This window comes from Athene noctua, chromosome Z, assembly GCF_965140245.1.
Source record: "Athene noctua chromosome Z, bAthNoc1.hap1.1, whole genome shotgun sequence".
NCBI lineage: Eukaryota > Metazoa > Chordata > Aves > Strigiformes > Strigidae > Athene > Athene noctua.
The window spans coordinates 54,939,453-54,961,688 of NC_134077.1; the positions used below are offsets into that span (position 1 = coordinate 54,939,453).

Below are 22,236 nucleotides of genomic sequence, written 5' to 3' on the forward strand. Positions count from 1 at the left end.
ATTAATACAGTTTTGCCATACCATGAAATTCTCAATGAGGGAGTTAAAAACCAAAACCATATCACTGAAAATTCAGTTCATCAAGCAGTGTATTAATATCACAGCCCTTAAAGCCTACTGTAATGTCAAGAAGAATGCACAGCTGTAAAATATGCTGACTTTCATGACTGTATATGCATGTCGCAAACTCCATCTAACAGAGTTTGAGGAAGACTGAGGATTCGTTTCTGCACATGGTACAAAGGTGGCAGGCTTTTCCAGGTCTTTCTGCAATATTTTTACTGACTTACTATAGTTAAACATTATTTCCTAATTAATTTTCTGAAGGATGTTTGGAAGTTACAGGTTTGATGGAAAACAGGAAATATCATCAGGATTTGGCGGTCTAGAATTGAAAGTTACTGCATGGTTGCTTCCTTCCCTTCAAATTTTCTAGGCCCATTCAGACCTCCTCTGTGAAATTTTGTTTCCTTAAATCTGCAAGACTGCATACATTCTTGGAGACCAAGTCAAAGGACTGATATATGTATTTACATAAAACCACACCTACACCACACTTCCTAACACTAAAGCAAATCTATGCAAGTGAAGGCTTTCTGACCTTTTAGTTTACTTCTTATCTGGCCTGCAGCAATCAAAGTGAAATCACATTGCTGTGTTCAGTCACCTCTGCATCTTCATTTGAGAAGTTGTTAAGTGATGAACTACTATTTAGTGTACAGTACTACGCAAAACACAGGTAGACAATAGATTTGCTTATCTTCTTGGTTGCATCTGTGTGCATATTAGTGACTGTAGTAGTCAGCAGTGTTGTCTAAAACAACATTGGTATGGAGGAAGCCTCAGTCTAGGACCTGAGCAATCTACAGAAGTTGAGAAGTCCACAAGGGAGTCCTGCAAGTCTCACTGAAGTCACAAGAATTAACCACAATAAATACATCTTTTAAATAAAAAAATGGTTAATAGAAGTGAGTCTCAAAAAAAGAAAAGGTTAAACAAATAATCTATTGATTTCATCCATTGAAACATGGAAAGCAACCAGGAAAAATATATAGAAAAGGACATCAAAGCACAGAATTGAAGGGAGGTGAAGGGTAGGGGAGATAGGAAGGCTGTGACAGGACACAGGTGAAATGGAGCAAGAAAAAAGGACTGAAATACAGAGACAAAGAAACTGAACCAAAGTGCTTTAAAAAAAATGGTTCCAGGAGAAATAGAAAAAGCTGCAAAGCCATTAAGCAGCAGGCATTCTGGACTTAAATTTGTACACTAGATCTCTGACTATCTGGAGTCATTTTGCTAATAGAGGCAAAATAATGTGGGTATTTAAAAGATGATTTCTTATGTCCTAACTGCCAACCTCTATTGTGGCTTCTCAGAGTTCAAAAGGAGTCAGGCAGGTTGAAGCAAAGCCTGATTGTGGATTTGAGTTGCTGATGGGGCACTGAATTCTGAGTTTAATATTGGTTTTGAAAAAACACTGCTGTTATGTAAGCTGGTACTCAGACTTGCAGTGGAAAGTACACTAAAGAATGAAAACTATAAATTCCATATAAAAGTGGAAGAGAAACAAAAAGCTATCCATCTTTCTTGTTCAAGGAATCACAGAACTTCGTTCATCCTTCAAGGGAACATGATGTATCTGTCTCTCTCAGATGCAAATGGGTCCAAGACAATGAAGAAAATAGTAAGTAAAATGTAACCTGCTGATACTTTATTTCCAATATCAGTACTTCATTCAGAGTTCTGAAGTGAGCACTGTATTCATTATTAAACATTATAATGATTTTGCAATACACTGTTGTGGGGTCATCAAATTTAAGTCTAGCTGCTCTCTCCCAAAGAGAATGTACTATAGAAAGTGTAGTTTGAATTACGTTATTAATATGGATCCAGTTGAGGCAACAGTGAGGATTTTTTTAATCCTATAATTGGCTTTCTGGAAGTACCACAGTTGACTGTCTCAAAAGCTTTGCAGATCTGTATCTCCGACACTGGATGATCTGTAACTTCCCAAGAGTTTTACTCTCCTAGGAGCAGGACAAAATGCCTTTAAGACAAATTGCTTTTAGCTTTTCTATTCATTAGAGATTAAAGCATAAAAAGTAAAGTATAATAGCAAAGCCCTGTATGTTTATACATTCTTAATTCATTCTAAAATAAGACTCCTTCATAAACATAATCCTTTTCATGTGTAAAGAAAGCAATTTTTTTTTGTCCTTTAACCAGCTGACAACACAGAACTGAGTAGTTAATGGAATCGTAACACCTAATGCATAATAATGTTTAATGCATTACCATGTTTGAGAACATCGCTGTTACAGGGATAGTCATACATCCATGGGCTCTATTTCCCCTGTCCCAAAAAATTTTTATCATACCCCTTCTCACTGGCTATGTTCCCTACAAGCTTTCACCTAAGTCATTCAGGAAGGAAAATGTTATGACATGGTCATCTTCTGAACTTTTTTCACAGAGATGATAAATTTTTAAGTTGTCTGAAATCCTCTTTACTCCAACAGGATTTGAAATCGTGTATTCTGATGAGTTGTACATAAACTGAAGCTCTGCAGTCAAACATTTTTGGTCATTACAAACCTGACCTAAATTCTGCCAGAGTAAATAAAAGTTTCCTGTAGTGATGACAAAACTGAATTCGAAACATTTCATATACTCACATCCCACTCTCAAATATGTCTCTACATACGAGTTGCATAAATTTGGAGATCATGTACCCAAACATTCAAGGGAAATCACAAGCAAAAGAAGTGCTGAGCAACTGAAAGTTTCTATGATGTTAAGCCTCATTACACTTCCTCTCTTCACCAAATACATACAGTTTATCCTAAGTAGAATGTTACCTGGGTCCCTGATGCAAACAGAGTATTTTGAAACAAACAACAGTTTACATTTTTACTTTTTCCAACTTGGAGTAAATTGAATATAACATGGCATGTATCTCTGGTATTTTTAAATGAACAGTGCTTTACATAGAGAAAGCTCAAACTGCTGAGTGGAAGACAGGAAAGCAAAGAGAAGATATAGTTTCATTACCTAAAAAGGTATTCTTATAAAATTTGTCAATTCCTGGATTCAAGTAGAAAATTAAATGAAACAATTCATTCCTACTTTTATTTGCTTCTTGGATCTGAGCCACTGCTTCAAAGAGCAATGCTGGCTAATGCTGTGGCTAAATGAAGACAAAACATCACCTCATTTTTATTTGAAAGCATGGAGATGCTTCTGGATAGGTTTCTGAAGAATGTTTATTGCACAAAGAAGAATAATGTCTTGCCTCATTAGAGCAGTGTCTACACAGCCACAGAAGATAAAAGTTTCTGAAGAAATTAATACTTTTCCTTAGGATTTTGCAGATTTTACAGGTACAAGACTCAACACTGACTTGTGTTTCACAGCACAGTAACAAAAACATTTAATGCAACTTTTTCTTTATTTTTAAACATCGCTTTTAACCCATGAGGCACTAAGACAGTATTTTTCATTTATGTCATTAAGAGCTCTAATGACATACACAAATATTACTTTTATTACGTAAACATAAAAGCATAGATAGAAGACAAACAAATGAAAACCAATGATCTAAAACCACACAGACCTGGACACACTCTTAAATTATTACAGGCCAGGGATTCCCAGAAAATTCTAGATCTGAATTTCACATTAGTCTCTCTTTCCAGGTCAGATTTTTCAGTAACTGAATTTACTTGGCAATTGGAAAAACTACAGCTAGAAGAGACTAAACAGTCCACCTCATGAACCTGTACACCAAGGTAAAGAGTCTTGACCCTCTTACACACTCCAGTTGCTTACAACAACAGGAAGGCAGTACACAATATGGTATCATATTAACCTCAGGACTATTTATAGTAACCCAAATCTTCGGAGTTTTTGCTCTCCTTTACAATTCTTCAAAATACCGCAATATATTAAAAAGATTTATTTTCCACTATCACTAGCTTTTCCTCTAATGTTTAAATTTATGCTCCACAGATAAGGATACATAGTTTGTCATTTTATGGATGCTACCACCTGTACGAGATTTTCAAATGGGCTTAATAAAATTGGAGCCATTATCATTAGTGTTATAGGCAGCATCCAATGGTTTGTTTCATTGATCTACAAGCTCATAAAATAAGAAAGGGGGTCAAACAGGATTGTATGTACTTTAGTATAGAACCCTATAAAGTTGTTCTCAGTGTGAAACAAGTTAGAACCGAGAGCCAGTGAAACTTGACCTGTCCACTCAGCATTTTAGAGGCCAAAAATATTCTGGGCTAACAGTCCTCTGCATTGCTAACAAGTATCATTTAATATCTTAATCTGTTTTTCCTTGGTTTGATTTGGATTTTTTATTTTATTTCCTGGTATGATACTTTGGAAGATGTTAATTTTCCAAGCAGGTAGCAGAAAATGAAACATTCATGCTCAGCACTCTTAAGGAGAAAATATTGCATCTTTCTCAAGGAGCGGCATTACCCTGTCATCTACCACATTATCCAACAGATACAGTACTGCTGTTGATGCTGCAGTTGTTCTGCTTGATATTGATTAGTGAGAGTCAAGGACACTAAAAGCTGAACCTCAAACCAGTGCTCAGAGTTAGTCAGTTTTTGCACAGCTTCCAATTCAGGGACAGGTTAAAGTGAAAAAGAGAGTGTGAATAAGTAACTGTACAGACTTTGAAACACAACTCTGTAGTTACAGCGACTCCCTACAAAACCACAGAAAACACAAATTAATAGAAACACAGTTCATAGGAAGGGGTGTAGCAATTACTGTCTGCATACACATTTTAAAACATGGATGTCTGCAGGCTATTTTACACTTAATTTGCATGAAACAATATATCAGGGAACACTTTCTTAAAGCTTTCTGCAAGTATTTGAAAAGCCAAAACTGTTAAGAAAAAAGGCTGTTTACCTTATGACATCTCTAGCATTTATGTTTAATACACTCATTGGTATGCACATAAAATACAGAAATGCTACTACACAGATACACTTTTGACAAGTGTCAGTTTACAGCCAGAAGAAAGATCAGAGCACACAAAGGACACAGCATATTTACGTCTTACCCCTTTGAACAAGAGAATCACCGTCAACTTTGAAACCATTCTGTCTCTACCTGAATACTGAATCCAACTCCACCATCATGTTATTTTGCATAATTCCAAGTATCAATAGATATTCCACATTTTCAATATATATGGCCTTTTGACAAGAACTAGCAAGCCAGATTTTAGATACAAATTAGTGAAATAATGTTGCTCATTCCAGTACAATAAGAGTTGTGGAACTATATCATATATATTCATTTGTAATGGGATTATTTTGCTTACTGTTGCATTACAACAATATTAACTCCTTTGACTGTTAAAGGTCTTATAGTTATTATTGAGCAATGCTCCAGCTTGCTGTCATTTTACATTGAGTCTGTGGTCTGAATACTTCTTACAAGATGAGTATCTTAACGGCTGAGTGCCTCTAGTAAAACAATTTTTTTTTTTACTTCATTAATCTGAACTGCCTTCCTTTACAGTCACTACTATTCAAGAGCCTCCATGTAGCAATTAATGATCTTCCTAAAAAACCTGACCTGTACATGGTCAATGAGGATAACAGAATGACAGCAAGCAACGAGGATGAAAATATTGTCTAGCCCAGCTACTGTTTTGCTACATGAACACTACTACATCATTTCTGTGCATCTTTCCTTACTTCATCCTATGCAGACTTTAAGGTCAGAGCCAGAAATCACTGCCTCATCTCAATAAAATCTTGGCTCAAGTATTTCACCCCATAAACTCTCTCCTGATAGAAAAATTATGACATATATCCCATAGGGAAGAATCCAAAATACCCCAAAAGCCCTGCTAATTATTTCTTACTATAAATCCTAATGTCAAAGCAGAGGGAAGAGACAACCTTACAGCTGCCTTTCACTGAATCTTATCTACATCAGTCCTTCCTGACAGCAACACATGGGCTTTGAAAAAATGGAAGGATAAGGCATGGGATGTTTCTTCATGGTTTCAGTTTACACTCCTGAAAAGCCATCTCAAAGTCTGGCACACATTCGGTAGGCAGGTGAAGTATATACATTCAGCTCCTGCACCTATTCCAAGGCTCCAGGGACTTTTCTTTCTCCCCAGATACTGCACTAAGTTGGAATCACGCCAAAGACACTGCTTGGCTGTGAATATCCCTGTGATTCCTCCCAAACACAGAAGATGGAAATATTTTTAAGGAGAGATACTGCACAACACAGTACTAAATGAAGCAGTTTGAGTCTTGTGAATCACAGCTGCTTGGAGCCAAAGTGAAAACAATGTGCATTTATACCAGTCTGACCTTGGTTTGCTTCACTCTGTTCTGTTTTACATAGGCACAAAATGGATCTCCATTCAAAGGCACACTCTTTACAGGATACACCAAGGAATGGAGAAGGAAAATGGTCTTGGGAAAAAGGAAAGCTCCCACTCTTTCTATTTATGAATGTTACCTCTTACAGCACCCTTTTGATGGAACAAATCACATACTATATTTAAAAGGCTAATTGCACCTAAATTACAGCCAAAAAGCCCTTTCTGAAGACTCAACAACTTTATGGGAGAAAGTAAACAATTTTACTAAATGATACCATGTAATTATAAACTTAATTAACATGAAATCAGTTAGACATGAGTCTATAACAGATATCATGTTTAGTTACTTATTGCCATAACTGTCAGGGGAGGCTATTAGCAAGTAAGTGAATAAGACTGTTTTCTTATTTGAAACTGTATTCCTGAAATGGGAACTGCTAGGTTTCTCATCCATGTCTGGCACACAGCATGCTCTATATGCTAAATATCCTAATCGAATCCTATTTGTCTTCTACCACTCATGCACTAGGAACAGAACTTTCTGAGCTGTGTGAGCAGCAACAGAAATATCCTTCCGCTCTCTGTGCATGTGAAAGAAACTCCTGTCCTGTTACCCAACCAAAGAAACCCACTCAGAAACATTATACTGTCATATAACTTTGTAGGGACAGAACCAAGAAAGGAATGGTGCTATTGCTCAGTTATTTCTGTAGTATTGCCAAGGTGTCTTCTCAAATTTCCCTCTTTCTAACAGAAAGAATGATCTTGTAGCTGTATTAAGGTTAACAAAATGCTTGAAATGTGTTTGAAATAAGAGATATTTCTTCTGAAAGAGGAGAAATTGATGCTTCACTTGACGACAATTCCCCCTAAAGGCGCTGTGCTATTGCCACTGCAAAATAATCAGGAATAGAGCTTACACTTCCCTTCCTTTAATGAGATGGCACTTCCATCTCAATCCCATCTCCCCAACCTCCTACCAGAAAATAAACTCAGCTTTACACAGAGCAAGTCTGCTGCAAATTAAAGCTTGAATGACTCCACCCTACCAGAGTAATTGTGTGAATTCAGATGTGGAACAGACACACAAAGAGATCCAAACAGTAGTTAACAAGCCAAAAACTCTTCAGTGTAAATGGGATGTACAAGACTAGTTCCTTCCAGGCCCATCTACTAAGCTAAAGACTTCAAAGACAAAGAGGATCAGGCACATCTGTGTCAGCAAATAAAGAACGGCCAGAGCCCAGACTTGAGCAAGGTTGTATCTTCTTTTTTATCCAAGTTACTTAATCTATACTAAAATAAGGTACCATTTTGGCTTAAGATAGAAAGTACTCTCCCACACAATGTCCCAGTACAGTTCAAAGGAGAGCATGACCCAGGAATTATTTACAACACATAGTATGTATGAGACCCCTTTATTTGAGGGATAAGGGACAAGAGAGTATTGTCTTGTCAGTATGGACATGATCTGTGCCTTTCATGAAGGACCAGAGGATGTATCCTAGCCCCATATGCTTTGATTGCATACCAGTAGCCTCAAACACTGCTGTGCTTTGCCCTAGAACTGAGTGAAATGATATAGTATACACAAACCACACACTGTGCCTACTCTCCAGGGATACCACTTAACAGATAATACAGAATTGAGTTATTTCTGATTACTTCAAGTACACTGGAAGAGGTGAGTCAGTTATGTGAAATGCATGCTAGTATTGCAACTGGTTAAATGATTTTCAAAGTAGCTGTACCCATTTTGTTAATGTAGGACACAAACCCTTTGTATTTGGCCAGTTTAATTATTTAGGCTTGCTGCAATGAATCAATACTGATGGAACATATATTAGTTTTTGACATTCTGTCTGAAAAATGTATTATCAGGTACTTGAGAGCTCTTGTGATTTTACTCTTGTCTGGACTGGAAAATAAGATGATGATTGAAAACATGTTACCAAACTTAAAAAAACACAAAACACCCAAATCCACTCATCTGAATACACTCATCTAAAACACAGTATTTGGGACACTTCCCTAGATATACAGCTGGGTTTGCTTACACCAAATGGATTCTTACCAATTGCTTCACAATGTATTTGTAATGAGCAAAACAGGACAGCAAGTTACATTCACACACTGTTACGCAGTCCATCCCCACTTATCAAATCTTTCGATAGAATAAAGTCCCTGCCAAGCCCTTCTCAAAGCCCTGATACTTACACACAAAAAAATTTCCCAGATTCATAAGGGAAGCTAACATACATCATTAATTATACACGATTTTGACTGCATATACATTTTTTCAAGAAAAAATGTATGTATACACATACATATATACACAATAGGATAGATACAGCCCATAAATATAACTGAAGACTGAAAACAAATGTAGTATTTTATGACATCTGTTCTAAGAATAAATAATTATGTAAATTCACCACATATATTTAAAAAAATACAGTCTTTGCTCTTTATAGGTTAGGAGTCTGAATAGCTTTATCGTCTCACCTTCATTGTCGCAGTCTTGCATTGAAAGCCATATTTGATCTACCAGACCAACTCGTTTTACTTCACCATGAACTGGAATGGAATGCATTATCATTAATGCAGTTGTCAAGAGTTTGGTTTGCAATTGCCAATACTCTTTTTAAAAAATATTTCTTCACCAATTGCTTTATTTTTCATCCTACTCTGCAGGAGAGAAAACATCAATTGTGATACCTCTAGATTGTTCCCAGTTCACATTTTTCACAGTTAGCAATCTATACCATGAGGGGGGCTGTCACTATTGACTAACACATTTTGGACTGGACTCAGACACAGCTTTTACATGTGTTTTAGAGCTACAGAAATGTGCATGGCTTAAAAATGTTTATGAAAAAAATGTAGTATCTTGCTTTATGATAAGCAATAAGAAGATATTCTTCACTCACTGGCCAAATTCTTCTTGGTGGATATCCTTGGCCTGCAAAGATGAACTTAATGTATGTACAGATAGCCCACCCTGAAGTCAAGGTCAATACTTAGTCATACTGCACGAAGCACTTTTTTGCTCGGGTTTTTGTTTTTTATCTGGGGGTTTTGTTTTTGCTGGGGATAATATACAGACAAAAATCTGATTCATTAACAGCTGTCAGTAATTCACTGCACTGAAGAATCCTCAGAGGACCCAACATCAAAATGGACCTATTCCTTACTCCCAGTATTGAAATAAATCTCCAACCAGCTTGCATTGCCTAAAGCTTCTGCAAGTTGCCCTCTGTTGTGCCAGAGATCCTGGTGTTCCCTTGCTGCTTCTTGTAAGACAGGAGGTACCAATGTAGCAAAACAACTGGTTTCCATGTCTCCTCCTGTTCTAGTCCAAGGTACTTCAGCATGAGGCATCACAATGAACATAAAAGATTTGCAAATTCATGCCTCTCTATCCTGAGATTTTAGGTACCAGTGTTCTTTCCAACATGAAAAAATTAACTTCACATGCAAAAGCAATGGATCTGTGGCCAGCAAACCTGGACATACATTACAAACTCAATGTAGGGACAAACATCTAAATATAAAAAACATATAAAAGCAAACCCCAGACAAACGGCAGGGCTGAACTGAAATCATCCACTTAAATTATACCACTTGAAAATTTGTGTAGCTGTACTTTGATATATATGTATATACAAATTCCCTCCAACATATTTTACATGAATCACTGAGCGGGTTTTTCCTTGGAAATTATATTAACATTAAGGTACTAGTCCCACACAAGAAAAAAATTTTGTGAACAGCATAAAATCAACAGAATATATAAAAAACTGATTTGACCGACATTAAATATGATGTCAGTAGAATGAGCAAAGTGAACTGCGGACATTCTTTGACAGATTAGGGATTACAACCCAAATTTGGATCCATTATGTTCAACAAGCATTGTGTTCATAATATTCTACAATAACGATGACCTCCAGGAGCTGCGTCCTGTAATTATAATAACAACTCTTAATTCCATCATGACTTCAGACCTTTACCCTGTCCAAATTTTCCTGAAAAGCAGGAAAAGGAAGGATGCTCTAAATTTTGTTATTTTCCAGCCAACTTAAAAATTACACCGGACCAACTTTTTTAGCTCCTACAAATACAACCAGCTCATTTTACTCAAGTTAACAGATCTTAAATATCACTTTTAAGATACAGAATTTAAATTTCAAAAAGCAGACCCTGTTAAGCAGTATGATGTCTATGTGAAAACATAAGCATGTAAGCAGCTTTGCTTGCCTCTTGACAAAGTATCAAACCTGTATTTTAGCAGCCTATTCAGAAAAGAAAAGCTTGTCTGAGAGAACACTCTACAGGATGACAAACAAAAGATACTAAGATATACTTTTGTATTTGTGACTGACTGTTTATGATATTCCTCAAAACAGGAAAGCTGTTTTACACAACAAAGGTTTCCACTCCCATTAGAGGAACATTGTTTCCTTTCCTGCAATTAAAATACTGAATCTGGTACTCCCCTTAGGATTTACAATATAACTGCAGGAAGTGGGGTTACTTACTGAGTATGTAACAAGTTTACTTAGTCTACACTAAACCAATTTCTAAATAAAGGGAAAAAAATATATTAAAAAAAAAAGTATCAAAAAAAGTACACAAAAACCTATTAATATTTTTAAAATATACCTTTCATTTGCAGTTCTGGAAAACAAATTGCCAAAACACATTAAGAAGTATCATCGCCCATAGTGGAAACACCTTTTTCTTTGCAAAGACAGAAACTCGATTTTCTCAAACTCAATTCTGTTTTACAAACCTTGCAAAACAGAGTATTTGAAATACGCTATATCACTTTTTCATAGCCTTCCTGTCCATAATACGACCACAGGATTACTGGGGATAGGAAGGGAAGGGAAAATTTCCTTTCATGACTGACACGAATCTATTGACAAGCACATCACCCCTATACTTGGATCAGGGCAGAGACCTGCCTGTAATAATATGGCTTTCTGTCCGAGCCTGACTATGCTAAGAGTTATTGATGACAACCTTAAATAAACTAGTAATTAAATCCTGCAAAACACTCCCATGGCTGGGCAAGGGTTGTGAGAAGGACAGAGACCAAGCAGCAGTTGTGACCTTGAAAGAAAAGTATTGATCAGATTTTGCATTGTGAAAGGAAGGAGGGAAAACTGAAACCAAGCATCCTGAATCATTAATGAGCTCCCACGGGGTGCTCCTAACTCCATTTTTTTACATATCCAAGTGGATCTTTCCTCAGCCTTCCTCAAAAACAGCACATTTACAAACTATTCATGAAAAGAAACTGCAAATTCATTCCAGACAACATTAAGTACCTCTAGGCAACAACTCAAAGGTGTCACTTTTTTGTGATAGTCTAAAGCATATGTAATAATAACACCATATATGTTATATATATTTTTAAATAAACATATGTATATGTGTGTTTATACATATTATGTTCATTATTGTGAGCAACTAAAAGATGTTACTGATTGCCTGTGCCACTACCTAGGCTTTCATTAGTACCCACTGAAGCAGAATATGATTTTCCAGTCTTTAGATCTTTCCTAGGACTGAAAGGTCTTTGAGCACACTTTCTATTAGGGATATCCATTTGGCCCTAAAAAGGGAGTTGCTTGCTGGGGCTTTTTTTTAATAGAATTTCCTTCCATAGCATGGAAGGAAATAAAATTATGTGAAAAGTTGTAATCTGTGTGGCAGGAAAAATCCAAGTAACTACTGTTTTGTATTGCACCAAAGCATGAGATACAGGAGGCTTATGATAATTTTCTCTTTATTTACCTTACATTTCACTACATTCTCCTTCTTAGTGAGTTTTCCCTCCATAATATATTCTTCAGTTCTTATCCTGAAGTCTCCTTTCCTATAAATTGTCTCAAATAGCTTTAATTTGGGTAGGTCCAGCTACTGTGCTACTTACTGCAACACAAGGAAAGCCTCCTCCTTCAGTCCTGGCTCATCTAGCAGTCTACTATATACTGCAAATAATTATCTATTAATATATTTCTACAGAGAAGTCGTAATTTAGGTAATAGAACTGCTTTTCTGATTTCAAAATGCCTTTATTAAACAAATCAAGCATGTTAAAATATGGGAAAATTATTAAGCCAAGATTTTTTTTTAAATGTGATCAAACCAAGAAAACCATCCAACAGCCAAATTAACATTGACTGTAGCCATTTCCTCTCAGAGGGATGCTCCTCAATAAAGAAAGATATACCAACAAGAAGCAAATATGAAAAGATTTTTCCTTTACCATGCACTACAGGAAGTAATAACTGCAACAACTTCTGCCCTACTGTCACACAGCAGTGCATTGGCATAAGTCTATATATAGCTTGTATCTCCACAAAGGAGGGCTCAGTGGTGTCAAAGACAGTGAGTTCACATGCGTAGGAAGTTGGCTATTTTCAAAATATCCATGTGATTAGTTTCCCTTTAACTGCCTGTTTAGTTATCAATATTTTCACTGTCTAGAGATTAGAAATCTTTCTCAGAAATACCCTCTTCAAGGACAATATGGTAACACTGACAAAGGCAAGAATTACTATTACTGGAATTAAATTTAGGTATCTTCTATAGTAATAGGATATAAAAACCCACTAGAGTAACAGTGCTGCTTCTATACTTAACAATTATTGATTTAATGTCATAAAATAAAATGTTAACCATTATCTTATATAAAGTGCATAGGTAATTAAAAATTCTGTACTGAAAAATCTCACTCAAGAGGAGATTATCCCTTCTGCCCTGAACTATGAAATATAACAGTTCTGCTCACCATGGAAATCCACATTTTTGTATGCTAGTGAAAAAACATCCAAAAAAGATTAAAACATCACAGGTAAGGAACAAGCGAGCTAGGTAATGATAAGGATACTCATTTAAGGAAGAGGGAAGGACATGAGGGCAGATTACAGTAGCAGACTACACATGAAGGACAATGTGCAACCATACATTATAACAAACCCATAAGCCAATGTTAGTCCAAAACTGCGGTATGACGTCACAGTAAGTTTAGTAAGAATCTGGTGATGGACAGCTTTACATGAGGTGCATCGGCATTACATGGTTTACATGTTATGTTAATGTTATGTTATGTTCAGTTTACATTTTCAATCTACCATTGTCTGTTCCATAAGACACAGGTAATGAACATGAGGTGTTCCAGTGCCATGAACTGGACAATGTCTAAATGCCATATCCAAGGGTCTCTAAGACCTACAAATTACTTTTCTGACAAAAACAGAAAAAGAATATTCCAAATCAAAAGGCCATTATTATAATACCTTATTCCCTTTACATTTCAAAAAATTACAAACCTTCACACTTTTGGTTACATAGTTATGATCAGAACCATAGCTCTTCTGCAAACTTCATACAAAATCAAGGAGGAATAAAATGCAGTGGAACACTTCTCTGTAAAAAAATAAGTATGTCAGTAGGAAAAGAAAGTCCAGGGAGAGTCTCCATCCCCTGGTAGATGCAGGAGGAAATTTGGTAACTACTGATGAGGAAAAGGCTGAGGTGCTTAATGCCTTCTTTGCCTCAGTCTTTAATAGCAAGGTTAGTTGTACTGATGAAATCCAGCCTCCACAGCCAGAATACAGAGACTGGGAGAACGACCCCCCTGCAATCCAGGAGTCCTGACTCATTGGAAATTGGCCAATGTGACGCCCATCTATAAGAAGGGTCAGAAGGATGATCTGGGAAATTACAGGCCTGTCAGCTTGACTTCGGTGCCCGGGAAGCTGATGGAGCAGCTCATCCTAAACATCATCATGCAACACATGTGGGACAACCAGATGCTCAGGCCCAGTCAGCATGGGTTTATGAAAGGCAGGTCCTGCCTGACAAACCTGATCTCCTTCTATGACAGAGCGACCTGCTTATTGGATGAGGGAAAGGCTGTGGATGTTGTTTACCTTGACTTTAGTAAAGCCTTTGACACCGTTTCCCACAGCATTCTCCTGGTGAAACTGGCTGCTCGTGGCTTGGATGGGCACACGCTTTGCTGGGTAAAAAACTGGCTGGACAACCAGGCCCAGAGAGTTGTGGTGAACGGAGTTAAATCCAGTTGGTGGCCGGTCACGAGTGGTGTCCCCCAGGGCGCGGTTTTGGGGCCACTCCTGTTTAACACCTTTATTGATGATCTAGACGAGGGGATCGAGTGCACCCTCAGTGAGTTTGCAGATGACCCCAAGTTGGGTGGGAGTGTTGACGTGCTCGAGGGTAGGGAGGCTCTGCAGAGAGACCTGGACAGGCTGGAGCCATGGGCTGAGGCCAACTGGAGGAGTTTCCATAAGGCCAAATGCCGGGGGCTGCCCTTGGGCCACAACAACCCCCAGCAGCGCTACAGGCTTGGGGAGGAGTGGCTGGAGAGCTGCCAGTCAGAGAGGGACCTGGGGGGGTGATTGACAGCCGGCTGAACAGGAGCCAGCAGTGTGCCCAGGGGGCCAAGAAGGCCAATGGCATCCTGGCTTGTGTCAGCAATAGCGTGGCCAGCACGGACAGGGAAGGGATCTTACCCCTGTACTCGGCACTGGGGAGGCCGCACCTCGATTCCTGTGTTCAGTTTTGGGCCCCTCACTACAAAAAGGACATTGAATGACTCGAGCGTGTCCAGAGAAGGGCAACGAAGCTGGTGCAGGGTCTGGAGCACAGGTCGTACGGGGAGTGGCTGAGGGAACTGGGGGTGTTTAGTCTGGAGAAGAGGAGGCTGAGGGGAGACCTCATCGTCCTCTACAGCTATCTGAAAGGAGGGTGCAGAGAGCTGGGTCTGAGCCTCTTTAGCCTAATAGAAAGCGACAGGACAAGAGGGAATGGCCTCAAGTTGCACCAGGGAAAGTTCAGACTAGATATCAGGAAGCATTTCTTTCCAGAAGGGGTTGTTAGGCGTTGGAATGGGCTGCCCAGGGAGCTGGTGGAGTCCCCATCCCTGGAGGTGTTCAAGAGTAGGGTCAATTTGGAGCTTAATGATATGCTGTAGGTGGGAACTGTGCTAGGCGAACGGTTGGACTAGATGATATCCAGGGTCCTTTCCAACCTAGATGATTCTGTGATTCTTTTCTGTGATTCTGTGATATTTGTCTGCCTATAGCTGATAGGCTGTACACCAAATCAAGAATGTGCAATACATGAATGCAAACATGAATTTACATGAACCCCTCAGTCTGTGTGAAAACAATTCATCAGTTCAGGCTACAACCTATGTTCATACCTGTCATTAGACACATGCAGTTTTCTTACTGGCATCAGCAAAATAATTTTTGCTGTATCTTTTGTGCTTTACACACACACACCAGCCAATGCAGCCAGGTACATCTGAAGTACAGCCAAGGGCACCCTCTGAAATTTCAATTCCTTGAACTCCCTCTTCCATAACTTTTTTGTAGTTACAACTCACCTAGGAGAATTGGTCCTGGTCCATGTCTCATCCAGAGCAGCCACAGGAGAGACCTTATTAGCTGGAGCTCTTTTCTGTTGGCTTTTTTTAAGTCCTCCCATGTTGGCTGGAAGCAGTATTCCAGCAGAACACTGATATTTCATTCCCTATTTAAGAAGCTATTTAAGAACCACTCTAAGATGCCTCCCTCACCCAGAGGCCAGTGTGTTATTGTGCCAAGGTTAATTGAGGAGTTGAAGGCCAAGATTAAGTTCCACCTGTTCTCTGGGAGGATCTAGTTTCCCATGCTACCATAAAGATGCTTCCTAGATGCACATGGAAGCTGACACAGCCAACCGCAGGACCTCTGACTGCTGCACTTCTCTCTCCAAAGAAATGATAACCCCCATCAATCTAAATGAGTCCAATTCCCATCTACACTCATTTACTAACAGGGTAGTATAAAGAGGCCATTGTGTAAAAAAAGAGTCAGGCTCACTGACCTTTTTTTTTTTTTAAAATGAAGGATGCCATCAGCATACCAACATCTTTAGATACCAATGAACATTTCTATGTAGCCCACTTCCTCCTCCCTTTTCCAAAACCTCCACACTTATCAAGGACTCTACTTTGGTTTCAAACATTAAGACAACTCTCTGACTAGGTAACAGTAATAAACAATTCTGAAATCTCCACTGTAGATGAGGTGGGGTTTTTTTCCCTCACATTGAAGCAAAACAAATTGGTGACCAAGCAGTTGAACCGGGAAAAAAAAAAAAAATTCAGTTAAAGCATTTCCATAATATTGCTCGCTGTCCTGAATGCATTTTCAGAATTGTAACAGAGAGGAAAGTTTATCAGTAGTCAGCTGCAATGGAATGAGGTGGAAAAAGACAGGGTATCTAACTAGCTAACTCTGAAGTATCTAATTAAAATTTAAGTAAACTTGGGAGTTAGGACAGCTGGAAGAGGCTCTGGGAAACTCTCAGAAGGTCTATGCCTCACACTTAAAAGGCAAGTAATAAATGACAGGAATTAATCTAGTGTGCACAAATTACGGGAGCTCAGTGGCAAAGAGATGATTATTCCATGGCCAGCTGGTGTACGCAACAGTGCACATGAACATCATTTTTGTACAAGTAGTGAGAACAGTACTCAGCTTTATACTTTATGCAATCAAAATACCTGTTTGTAGAAACATAGCTTGTACTTACCAAAAATGTTGTCCTGGCTGCCAGGAGCAAGTCAAAGTTTGTGAAAGTTATCATCACTGCAGTACCTAAGCACTGAAATGCCAGGCAATGTCCTTGTGAGTAATAGTAAATGCCTATTGCGGCACAAACATTTTTCAAAGTACACAGTTGGGTCACAGCCAATTGCATAAAGACTGCAAACACACGGTAGGAATTCCTCGCTCTTTGGCACCAGAAGGGTACAACTGTCAGGCCAGAGCTACCACCAGCAACACCAGCATTGTGCTAGATTGCTGCCACAGAAGGAAAGTACATGAAGGCAGAATAGGACGGTCTCATCCTTCTCCAAGAAACATCAGCTCCTCAGAATTCAAATCTGGCACATTTAGGCTTGAATCATGAAACTCAACAGATGCTTCCAGTCCCTGCAGGAACACACAGACCCTGCCCAGAGCTCAGGAACTGTACAAACACATCAAAGGGAAAAGCAGGGGTTCAAAGTACCCAGGTCTCTCTGTGACCTCAAAACAGTATGATCCAACAGCCTGAAAGAATAAACTCTCCTCAGTTTATCTGTTGGTTTGCTATCATGCTCCTCTTGTGCATGCCACATGGCCTGCAGCATATGCCATGTGCAAGATCCAGGTATAGTCTGCTTTGTCAAGGAGCAAAAGGAAGAATGCTTCCTCTGCACTCATGCTAGATCATTTGGTAAATTGGTGAACTGCACCTTAAACCAACTATAAGAAATTCCAAACTACTACTCTGCTAAAATAAAGCCATGTTTACTTATTTTATACTCTCTTAACTGAAGTAACAGGGTGCTTAAGAGGAGGACTCTTTCTCTCCCTTGCCAGCCTTCCTGTATGCAGCAGGCACAGAATGCAAGAACAGCCATGTTGGTCCAACCAAATGAACATCTATTGCCCTGCCTCTGACAAAGTATCAGAGGTATCAGAAGTATCTGCCTGAGGGATCATGTAAGCATAGAACAAGCACATAGTCACATTTATCCAGAATACCTTTGCAGCCTAAAGATTTCATGTGTCAGAGCTAATGCCCTTGTGCTTAATAGTTCTATCACTCAAACTCACAGCCTCTGGGCAGGGAACAGGCCTTGTGCCATTCACTTGGCTCACAACCTGCACCCACAGGGCACGTGAGGTATACTGCATCATTGGCAGGTTGCACGACTTCTGATGGCAGCAGAACACCCTGCATTAATGTTTGCCTGGAGCACACAGGGAGAGGCCACTGCAAGAGCAGCTTGAATGCACAAACTTCAGACACCATAAGAAGCAGTTACAATACCTGCCTAGCTGGCAAGCTGGCATTCAGAAGCACAGAAAAGGAGAAATTTAGCAGAAGAGGCTATCTACCACTCTCCAAAGTGACTCAGGGCTGTGAGAGCTCACAGGAAACCTCCAAGAGGATGGCAATGGGCAGAAATATTTAGCTGGTGGTAGCCACAAACACAGAATTTGATGGCTGGTTTTCATTCGACTCTCAGCAGATAAGAGTATGAGAGGCATTCAACAAATAAGCAACTACATCAGAGCCAGCTGAAGACTTAAAATATGGCCTGCTCTTAGTACATATGCCCACATACTATAGGAAAAGGACTGATAACAGTGCAGCTCTAGAGGTCATGGGAGGGAATGCTGCAATTGCCCTCTGCAAAAAAATTAAGGGATGTAAAGAAATTCTGGTTCAGACACTACTGTGGGAAAAAGAGCATTTCTGAGAGGCACAATTCTGCTACTGCCTACTCCTACAAATCACAGAAATGCAACTTTCTGAAAGGGCACCAACAGAGAAAGATTAGGCCACAAGCCTTTTTTGGAAGCTCTTCAGTAACAAACATTTTAGCTGTGGCCACCAGCTCCTGTGCCTGGGTGCTCCCAGGCAAAACAAAGGATTATACTAACTCAATTCACTGATTTTTAAGGAATGTTTCTCTCCAAGTTTGAATTACCCAAGTCTTCCTACCAGAGCCAAAATTAAAATTTCTCCTACTTTACAAGACCATATAGGGCACTGTCTTCGTGTTGGAACTAGCCCTGTTGAATGTGAAGGCAAATCCATGAACACAGGCATTCCTCAGAGGGTTACAAATGAACTCCAGTTGCAGATGCTTCCATGTACTCCCTGCAGGGTCGCTGTGTCAATGCAGAGATTGTGCCATGACTGTAGGCTATCTTCTTCCCCCTTGTGTTAGTCCATGAGGATGATGCATTTAAAATCTAAAAGGCATCTGAGGGAAGATGTCTGAGTTCTCAGGTATGACAGCTCTGTATTATCGTGCCATGAATGCTCAGAGTGGGCAAGAAGGAAAGGGGCTGGTACAGGGAGGAGGACCACAGTCAGACTGGTTGGCCAAACTGCCAGGAAGAAGTGACAAATTCTTTGTCATCTATCAGGGACACAGAAAGGACTTTTCACAAACACTTCTTGCATGTTTGCATTACACCACTTTGTGGCCTAAGGCATTCACCTACACTGGGCAGCTGAAAGAACAATGCCATTAACTTTTAACCCTAAGAATAAAACTAGAATAGTTTTAGTAGAATAGTTACTAAATAGTTTGTCCATTTTACTTCTTTATAAAGGACCTTGTTACATTGCTTCCATCTGATGCTTTTTTTAAGAAGCTCCAAAAAACTGAACAGAAGAGAAAGATTCTCAATCATGCCTTAACTTTTTTGGAAAAAAAATCTCAAAGAAACAAGACTGATCTCATTTTGCTAGATCTGTTTTCTCATTTCCATGCTGGAAGTGCCATCAGTTCTTCCTGGTTTCTGGTACTGGCAAAGTGTACAGTGTTAAATGTGACAAAACATGGCAGAGGACAAAAATTAAAAGGGCAATTCTGATATTTTATGTAGGATACAGAACAGGTGTTAGGAGAAAACAGGCTTTGAGGGCAGCACAAAAAGCTATCCTGAAAGAGAGAAGAACATTCTCATTTCACCTCATCACTCATTTATGGGGAAAAAAAGTATTATTTATAATATATTATTCTGATCCTTACATTGAATTATCATCCATGCTGAGGCCTGAATATAGCTCTAATGCTTTACATAAATAAATGTGAAGGGCTAAAACAGTGGCCACTGTGAGACAGAGAGGCACACATATCACACCACTGAGGAAGCACTGGGGAGGTTACAGTACCTCCAGGAAGAGAACAACTGAGAACAGCTATGAGTCAATTGGAAAAGGTGTGTTCAGCTACCCATTAAGAAAACATCTTGGGGCTGCAGTGGTGGGCTGCATCAACAGCGAATATACAAAGCAGCTCACAGATTATAGGTATCCTGGGAGATCATAAATATGGGTCTGTGTGTGTGTGTGTGTGTGTGTGTGTGTGTGTGTGAAAAAGAGATTTAAGAATGATCCATTCATCCAAATATGACAATCTTATTTGAACTTTTGCCCAGAATTGAAATAAAATCTGAAGTGTTCTTTTTACTAGATATGCAAGCAGCTTGGCTACCCTTTGTCTTAATTTTTCTTAGTGCCTGTGAACTTTTGTACTTCCTCATTTCTTCCTAAGAAGCAAGAGCATTGCTACAACGCCTTTACTGCACTTCTTGTTCATTCTGAAAGGAGAAATGCCATGAACCTGGCAAAAAAAAAATCTATTTTTGATGCTTTTTCCAAAGATTCATAGCCAAAGAATGTAATATGCCATGAGACTGTCCAAAAAAAAACCAAAGGCATCTTCAGATGCCTTAAAGGAAGCTGCTGATAAAAGGCTACTGCTGTGTGGTTTTGCAGAATCAAGCAAGAATTAACAAGCAGTTTGCCTGAGTTAGGGAAAGTTCAAATAAGCATCAGAAAACTTTAAAACTCATATTCAATCTCTGAGGAGTTTTTGTTTGTGGGGCTTTCTTAGACACACACATTTGCCTGGAACATACTTAAATGATTCTTCATTTCTTCTGATTCCATCCATGTTACTTCAAAAGACACAGCTCCACTGCAGGAAGCAGAACAACAACAACTGAAAGGGAGTTACAGCACAGTGGTAAGTGCCAGCCAGGCTCTGAGCCCATGGTGAATCTCCCCGTTGTGCAAAATTCAATACTGAATGCTTTTACAGGAATGAAACAAAAAAGGGCACTCCAACTGTACCAAGATCTCGATATCTGCTAAGAGAACTGCTACGTAGTTAACATGTCCAGATATTTAAAACAAAACTTTATGAAGCAGAGTAATGGTATTATCTACTATTCAGAACAAGTACAGGTTTTGTCCCAAGCTCAGGAAAAAAGAAAAGGAAAAAAAAGGAAAAAAGAAAAAAACGTTCAAAATTCAGATCCATTAACAAAAATCAATGCAACTCAATGAGGGAAGAAATCGTGCATCAGTCATTGAAAGCTGAGGAACACAAATGGAGGGAAACTCAAATAAAATAGAACACGTATTGTAAAAGGAGTGGCGCAAAGTACTAAGCAACACATACTTGTAAACCCCAGTGGTGTTACTCAACTGAGACTAACATACCTCAGCCAAATAATTTCACTGAAAAAGATCTTGCTGTACCGTATGTGGTCTACTGCATATGGTCTACTGTAACCTCTCAGTACTTCCCTGTTTTCACAATTAAGCAGTATTCAAAGGCAACACAAAACAACTCAGACAGTGTCTTTGTATACATCCACATGCCACCTTTATGTATCCATTTTGTTCCTCTGCATTATGAGTTAACTTGTCCAGTGACAGGACAAGCAGCAATGGGCACAAACTGAAATAAATTTAATTTAAATGTAAGGAAAACTGTACTGTAAGGGTGACTGAACACTGGCACGCATTGCCCAGAGAGGTTGTGAAGTCTCCATTCTTGGAGATACTCAATCCTAGCTGGCCACTGCATCCATTAGTCTATTTCTCTTTAGTCTCTTTACATCTCTAAGCTGTACTCTACTCAGTATCTCCTTACTTCTCCAGTTCATCTCACTTCACGCACACCACATACAGGTGTACTCCTTCATTCCATCACCTGCTTGTATACTTCTTTCTAGGGGAGGTGGAGTGGAATTTAACAGGTACTTGTTTACATTTGCTTTCCACGTATTTTCAATAGTAACAGCCATGAGCCCTCAGATAACTTTCCTGTGTTAATACCCATCAGTATAGTACTGTGAGTCATGAAAAGTTCTAAACAAGTTAGTAACTCCTTTTCTGCCTCAAACATTACAACTGAGTTTGAATTTTGCAACCAACAGAGACCATAGTCAAATGCA

At 39.0% G+C, this 22,236-nt stretch overlaps 1 protein-coding gene across 4 annotated transcripts in view; it reads right to left on the bottom strand.

The window, feature by feature from the left end:
* The window catches only part of NTRK2 (neurotrophic receptor tyrosine kinase 2), a 214,406-nt gene that overhangs the window by 119,878 nt on the left and 72,292 nt on the right, over nt 1–22,236 (bottom strand). For 2 of the 4 annotated variants that reach the window (XM_074933113.1, XM_074933116.1), the window contains exon 12: nt 8,891–8,962. The exons of the other annotated variants lie outside the window; for them this stretch is intronic. In XM_074933113.1, coding sequence (XP_074789214.1) covers nt 8,891–8,962 — 72 coding nt within the window. The remainder of the gene's footprint in view (nt 1–8,890; nt 8,963–22,236) is intronic. 4 annotated transcript variants of the gene reach the window in all.